General features: G+C 37.6%; 2 protein-coding genes across 2 annotated transcripts; both read right to left on the minus strand.

Annotated features, from left to right (window-relative positions):
• Positions 1-528: 528 nt before the first annotated feature.
• LOC111804094 (ethylene-responsive transcription factor ERF060-like) lies at positions 529-2,267 on the minus strand. Its single transcript, XM_023688778.1, has one exon. The coding sequence runs from the start codon at positions 1,842-1,844 to the stop codon at positions 816-818; it is 1,029 nt and encodes a 342-aa protein (XP_023544546.1). The 5' UTR covers positions 1,845-2,267; the 3' UTR covers positions 529-815.
• Positions 2,268-5,083: 2,816 nt separating this feature from the next.
• LOC111804093 lies at positions 5,084-7,677 on the minus strand. The gene is made up of 5 exons (XM_023688776.1): positions 7,397-7,677; positions 6,271-7,180; positions 6,126-6,179; positions 5,857-6,035; positions 5,084-5,530 (listed from the first exon to the last, which is right to left on the minus strand). Exons 2-5 carry the CDS (start codon positions 7,013-7,015, stop codon positions 5,441-5,443), a joined length of 1,068 nt encoding a protein of 355 aa, XP_023544544.1. The 5' UTR covers positions 7,016-7,180; positions 7,397-7,677; the 3' UTR covers positions 5,084-5,440.
• Positions 7,678-7,826: the final 149 nt, after the last annotated feature.

The following is a 7,826-nucleotide window of genomic DNA, read 5'->3' on the forward strand; positions in this document are numbered from 1 at the left end:
TTTTTTTTTTTTTTTTTTTTTTTTTTTTTTTTTTTTTTTTTTTTTTTTTTTTTTTTTTTTGTCTATTGATTTCAGCCTCTGGTAGAGGTAACTGTCAATTTTGATGTTGAGAATATAATGATTTAATGAGTGGGCTCAAAGCACGTAGTTACCTCTATTGTGTTGGATTATTCTCTGAATATATTTGTTGAGTTGATGCTACAAACAACACAAATGATACAATAATTGTAAAGTTGAATGGCCCATATGGAGATGGAACTTGAAAATTGTGCCCACACATGGTTCCCATGCCCGAATGGAAATTGGAGAGAGACAGGGACGATTGCAGACTGATGCGTTCAACACACGAAGACCCAGTTGGGTGCCTAAACGCTTTGGAATTGGCGGCACACCAAAATAATATAGGTCTATATATTTTTGGGGCTCAGTTTCGTGGACTTGTTGGATTTGTTTGTTGTTTGGGCCGTTATTTGTTATGGGCTCAGTGATGCCTAACTCCCCAATTCCCTTCACCCAAAGGAACTCCTATTAGATTGATAAAGAAGAGCTTCATATGTACTAAAACACACAGACTGCTTAATTACATTAACTTGGAACAAAATGTAGGAGTAAATAAGATGGCCATGCAAGGGAAGAAAAAAGAACCTGCAGACCACAATGGACCATATAGAACCCATTACAGACAAACTGCATCTCCCTTGAAAACAGACTCTTTTCATTGACTCACCACCCTAATCTTTCACTAACACCAGACCTCTGCAAATGCCTAAAATTTCATTGCAGAATCTTTGCAACAAACTACACAACATTACTAATTAACACTCCGATTCGACCATTTGACTCAGAGCTGCCCAGTCAATTTCCACAGAAGGAAACTTCTCCAAACAAAATGCTTCTCCTTCACCCCATTGGGAATCTGAAAAATCCAAGAAGCTGATACTTGATTCAGGGGATGATCCGGTGGACAATTCTTCAGACCGTGAAGGAGATGAGGATGAGAATGAGGATGAGGATGAGGATGAGGTCTCCACTTCGCTTTTCAATTCCGGTTCCCAATAATTGTCAACCACTAAGTTTGACTCCGATGGAGGTGGACTGGTGTTTGCCTTTTCATCCTCAGCAGAACAGAGCTTCTCTGTTTTCCCCTGTTTCAAGCTCTCACAAATTGCTTGAAGTTTCGCGTCCACAGAAGGGTGAAGAGGTTTGAATTCTCCGAATTGGTGTTTGAGATGTGGGAAATTGAGCCTGGCAAACTCCCCACGGAGCTTGTAAGCAGCTTTATCATAGGCTAAAGCAGCCTCCTCGGACGTGTCGAAGGTCCCAAGCCAGAGCCTGGTTCGGTTCTTTGGGAGTCTGATTTCTGCCACCCATTTTCCCCAGTGCCGCTGCCGGACTCCCCTGTAGAGTTTAGTGGGCTTAGATGGAGAGCCAATGAGCTTCATGGGGATGGATTTGGGGGCAAGGAAGTTACAATATTGAGACTGGAAAGAAGAAGAAGAAGAAGAGAGGGAAGACATGGTTTGTTGGGGTAGCTGGATTTGAGCTTGAATTTGGCATATCTGAGAAGGGGTAAGATTGTTTAGGCCGATTGGACCTGATTGCTCAATACCCATCTGCTCAATTCCCGAGAAGCCTTGAGAAAACAAGCAGGTGCTCGACGGTGAGCAAACATCAGTGCTTAATATTGGCTGACAAGAAACAGAAGAAGAAGAAGAAGAAGAGTAGGAGGTTGAAACAGCACTTTTCATAAAAGGTTGAAGTGCCTTCATTAATTCCTCGCTAAAAGGATCCGAACAGTAAACCTGCGTTGAAATACCAGTATAAACATCTATAGCTGCAGCCATGATTGTTGTCAAGAAACTTCAGTAACCCAATACAAGATCCAAAGATAACAAAGTTCTAAACCTTCCTAAAACCAACCTGAGGGACTTCAAAAACACCCTCCAAGTGGATCAAAGCAGAAAACAAAAACCAAAAATATTTACGAAGAAAAAAGAGAAAGTTGATCTATATTCCGAATCACCCGAGTTTCATTCAAAGGAGCAGCAGCCTTGTGGGTCTATAACACAAAATGGCAAAACCAAAATGAAAGAAGAAAAAAGAAAGGGAACTCAGAGAAGCGGGGAGAGTAGAGAAGGGGGAGTGGGGGGAAATGGAAGCACTCGATAATACTTGCACAATCAAACAGAGGAGAGCAGAGGAATTAGCTTCCCTCTTTTCTTTGTTTTACGCCTAATTTCAACTTCGCTTGCAAATACAGACACCCATCCCACCCTTTATATAAACCCCAAACCTCCCCCTTTCTCTCTCTATCTCATACACCCAATTATCTCGTCAACATGAAGATAACACAAATCGAGGTGGAATCTCCAACCATATAAAGCCACGTCAGGAGACACAGACACGTGGCAGAAGTTTAGCAATGGCCCACTTGCAAGATTTCAGTGAATTGTATTTGGCAGGATCCATGGTGTAACAGTGGGTATAGAATGGCACGCGCAGCCACGTCATTTTCTTATTCCTTATCGTATGGAATCAATTTGTAACGCCCACGATAAGATGACCCTCTGATTCAATTTAACTTTATGTTATGTTATATGATATGCCACAAACCAAAAAAGAAAATAAATTAAATAATTTGAAAATGATGCTCGATTATATATAGTGTTTAATTAAGGATGTCATGTGGTTGTTTGTTTCTAACTTAGGCGTGGGATTAATCATTATTATTAAACATAACAATGTAAGTTGAGGTGAAGAGCTGGTGGGGATGGCGATAAGGACAAATGGTGGAATGCAGAATTGCGGCGGCAGGGTTGGAATTAAGGCGAAGAGCTGCTGCGTGGCCTCTTTCTCTACGCACTCCCCAAGAGCCACTTTCTGTTCTTCACGCAAATGGATGGCCTTTTCCTTTGCTTACCTTAACCACAGTTAAGTCAACCCATATCAATCCCGACGCCTGGAGTTGATGCAATTACTATACACCCTGGCCCCTCCTCTCTACCCCTCCGCGTGCAGACTAAGCCATGCCAATGCTATTTCCGATCACTAAAATGGTGGGTGGGTCCGACCCTCACGCGCTACTTCTGCCAACATNTTTTTTTTTTTTTTTTTTTTTTTTTTTTTTTTTTTTTTTTTTTTTAAATGTAAATACGATTCCCGCAATTTCAATGGTTCTCTTTACTAAAATAAAGTTTCCATATATCTTTTAATCTTTACTTTATGGTTTACCAAGTTTTCAATTCCATTCCATATATTTTTTTTTTTTTTTTTTTTAATTCGTCCTTTTTTTTAAAAAAAAAAACCAATGTATTAGGTATTCTATGTGCTCTATAAATTTATCATCAATCAACTTAAACAATATTCGTCAATAGGGATAGTACTAAAAAAACCGTGAGTGGCTAAATTGAAAAATGTGAAAAATATAAGAGAGTAAATTAAAATAAATAAATAAAACAATAATTACTAAATTGAAAGAAAAATGGAAAAGGTACCTTGCTTTAATCCGGAGTAAATGACATTTTAAAATATGATATTGATTATTTTTCTTATATTTAAATTAAAATCTAAGTAGCACATTTGCTCCTTATTAAATGAAAAATATTATTCATAGTAAGAGAGAATTTGGCCTCTTCGAAAAAGAAAAAGAAAAAAAAAAGGCTCTTTGTATGTGTGGAGGGCTAATTTGCAAGGAAGGAAAGAGTTTAAGGACATTACTATATTCACGAACAGCTCGATGATATCGATTTTCCTTCTTATAATATGAACAAGTTTTAAAAGCGACCTATGATAAAATAAAATATTTTACAATTTTTCCACTTTGACAATTGAGAATGGGGAATGAGAACTATGTCCTATATACACTAACTAATTTGATTTTCCATTATAAAATTTTCAAATTTGGTCTCAATAGGGAAGCAATAAGTAGGTTAAAAACATAAACAAACAGTTAAGTTTGTTAAAGAAGCAACATCGTCATTTAAAAATGCAAAAAATATAAACAAATATTAAATAATAATAATAATTGATCTCACCAAACGCATTAAACAACTTTAGACTTACTCTTAAAAATGCAAGTTGTGGTTGAAAATGATTCACACCATGGCTTTTCTTTATAAAAAATTAGACAATGCTTAGAATTAGATGAAAATATTAGAAACTTAATTTAAAACATTACTACTGATTGCAAATGAATACATTGGAAAAAGAAATGCTCGGTTTCAAACTTGAAACTGAAACCAAAAAATGTGGATGTTCGTAAGGTGATTATACAAATAGCGGGATTTCTTGAAGAAGAAGCAATTAAAGAGTAAACGACAGAAAGGATCCTTTAAAAAAATGACAGACTCCTTCACATAGTCAAAATGTTGCCACTAGGAGGATTCAGTCAAATTCAACACATTAGAGGCTAGGGAGAAAATGACCAATAGGCAATATGGGCAATTAGAAAATGCAGCAATAGCTGACCATATTCTTGCAGGCACCGCACCATACCGCACTATGCTTTATTGAAGCCAATTAAAATATGAACAGAATGCCGGTGATGAAACTTCAAACATAATGATAGTGCTAAATAAGTCATGAAATTGGAGAAGCCAATGGAAGATAATATTAACTATTGAGAATCCCTAAGTTGACGTTGAGAAAATTGTCAACTCATATGTAACTTTAAAAAAAAAAAAAAAAAAAGAAAGAAAGAAGAAAACAGGGCAACAGCCCACTATGTGAGGAGTGTGGTGGCGCACATAACATATTAGAAGATGCAAATGCCGGCTTACTCTGCTTCGCATCTCTAAAGGCTTCCACAACCACAATCAACTCTACACAGATTGGTTGGACAACTAATTTTAAGACCTAATAAACTAATCTGCAAAGTTCAACCTGGTCGGCACCATCCAATCAAACTTCCAAGTTAACTTTGAACCAACCACCCCTAACCACTAAAATGCAGCTCTCAATTTAGAGTAGCATCTTTAGAAGAGCAAGTTCAAACAAGTTACCTGTCATTATAGCAGTTGTATCAAATATCTCTATCTATCTAATTCAAGGCTCTCATGTACTCTGTAAATAAAACAAACCAACGTTTACTGAAAAATATTAGTTCGAGTAATTATTAAAGCTATTAAGTTAAATGATACGATAATTTGACATTTTCTGTCAACCCTATCATATCACCTAATCCCACAAGATTTGATAAAAGCTACTAAACTACCTAAAATCAATCAAAGACCAAAGCAATTGAAAATATACAGGAAAGCGGAGTCGCAAGGATGAAGATATGAGCTATTCAAAAATAGACCGGATGATTTTACATGTATTCCAAATTTATAATACAGCTACCCTATCCAGAGTGAGAAGTTCAAAAGTACAAATATGGACAGCATAAGTTACTAACCACACAGCCCACAACCACCAGAATGGTAGGAAAAACAACAGCACGCTAATGCTTCTCCATAGGCATGCCATTAAGCATCTCCAGATTCATCTTGCAGTCCTCTCTCAGATCTTTGAGGGTAACAAAACTGGTTTGCTGTAGGGAAATAAATAAATAAAAACAAGATTTACCACCGCTAAGTCCTTCCAAGGAAGTAAATGAAAGTGGAGAAGCACATATTCAAGAATCTAAAAAAGTATACTCTCAGGCATACCAGCCAACAATGCCAGAAAATTGTAACTACTTTCATTAATTAAGCTCTTTTGGACTTCCGACACAGTCCTTCCTTAAATTGGTTATTTCAGGGAACTATCATAATTCTATTCTTTCATAGACAGGTTACTTCAAAAGATCACAGTTCAAAGCTAGGCGCACATTTCTAATGGGAAAAAGGACTAATATAACTATAAATCCACACTTACAAGTTGGCTGCCTTCGTGAGCAAACATATCTTCCATATGACGGAACAGTGACATCCACTGACCACAAAGATCAAATTCTAGCTTTGATTTGGAAGAATTTCCTTGATCATGATAAGTCTCTTTCTCTTTGCTGCTTTTCTGAGCCAAGATGCTCGCATCTTTCTGGCTTTTCTTAAGTGCTGAAAGAATGACGATACCATGATTATCAATAAGAGGGGCTAGCCCAAAAAAACATGGTATTGTGACTATAAAAGGATGAACAAGTTTACCCGAAATCCGTCCTTTGATGTCCTGGTAATGGAGGTCTGACCAAATGTATGATGCTGGTTACAAAAGCAGACCAATTTAGCATTTCTGAAAACGAATTTTCAATAGCCCATAATTACATGCATAATTGAATAACATTCTAATTACCTTTCAAGCAGAATGAACAAGAACATGTTTTAAGCAAGTCGTCATACATGCCTAAATTAGCACAATTATCAGTCTTGAATCCTGAGCACCTTTCCAATGCCAGAGACTTGGAACCCTCTGATATAGGTAACCTCGACCATTGAGTGGAGTCAAGATTGCTTGAACCAATTTTACCAATGCCAATATCCTTTTCACCATGCCTTGAAACATGATCAACTGCTGCTTCATTATCAGCATTGTTTATCATAAATCCAGGACAGTCTTCCTTGTCATCCTCGGGGCAAGTAGGGACTACAGAAGTGGGCAAGCAAGGAAGTCCCAGTGTTTCACTGTCTGTAATTCTGTGCTCATCCTCTTGTTCAGGATGTGCTTCATCATTCGGCAAATTACATTGCACAGTTTCTTTAGCTATCTCAAACAAAACAGTATCACCTTCACTGGAAGCAGGAGAGCAAGCAGACTCCAGCTGCTCCGTACTAAACCTAGACAGCCCCATTGAGTTACAGTTTTCTCCACACGAACGTTCACAGTTCTCCTTGACATATTCCGCTGCTTGTAGACGCACGTGCTTCGGGCATCTGGATTCTTCATCTTTCCCGTCCACAGGTTTGCCGCACCCATCCCTTGTTTTAATCCCTGAATCACTCAAAATTGACGAAAGCTTTCGTTTGAGCGGACGATTGGTTAGATTTCCAAGAGCCGAACGATTGTGGCCAAACACATCATCAATGTTATCTTCGCGCATTATCAGACACAGGCAGGGGTACTCTAGTCTGATCAACCAATCTATCTACTAGATCTTCGGCAACAAGAAAGCCTAATCACTCAGGCGGAAAATAAATCCTAAATCTTCATGTTCAAATCCTAGTCGGTGCAGGGGAAAAACACAGGACCCCAATTTTACAAGATTCTGAAAATAAAAATAAAAATAAAACCGAGCAACCGTGACGTTAACGCACAGACATAAAGAAAATAAAGCAAAATAAATCAATAAAACCATAAATAACACAGTAACCCTAGAAAAATCGACATTCGTCGCCAAAATTGTAAGGTTAGAATCGAATCGGTGAGACGAAAGAAAACCACTGAAATGTTTACTCAAAGAGACGGAGACTTAGATACTAACCCTGCGAAACCTTGAACTCAGATTTGGATTGATTGTCGAGAGGGAAAAAATGCCCAAATTAGAAGAATCGAAGAGCGGCTCTCGGGGAAAACGGAGGAAATTATATTGCCTCTATTTTTTTTTTCCCCTTTTAATTTATATAGAGAGAGAGAAGAAGAAGCGCGAATGATGCAAATGTTGATGCAGGGCCCGCGTTTCCGATTCAAAATGTTGCCTCATTCGCGGTGGCGCGCTTTCCCGGCATGTCATCACCCCCCTCCCGCTCCCTCCAAACTCTTTAATTCACTCGATTCGTTGTCATTTTTTGGGTATCTTTTATTTTAAATTTTCGAAAATTTAACTAAATTTTATTTTCACTCATCCAATCAAAAAAAAAAAAAAAAAAAAAAAAAAAAAAAAAAAAAAAAAAAAAAAAAAAAAAAAAAAAAAA

The sequence above is a fragment of the Cucurbita pepo genome, chromosome LG10 (genome assembly GCF_002806865.2).
Source record: "Cucurbita pepo subsp. pepo cultivar mu-cu-16 chromosome LG10, ASM280686v2, whole genome shotgun sequence".
NCBI lineage: Eukaryota > Viridiplantae > Streptophyta > Magnoliopsida > Cucurbitales > Cucurbitaceae > Cucurbita > Cucurbita pepo.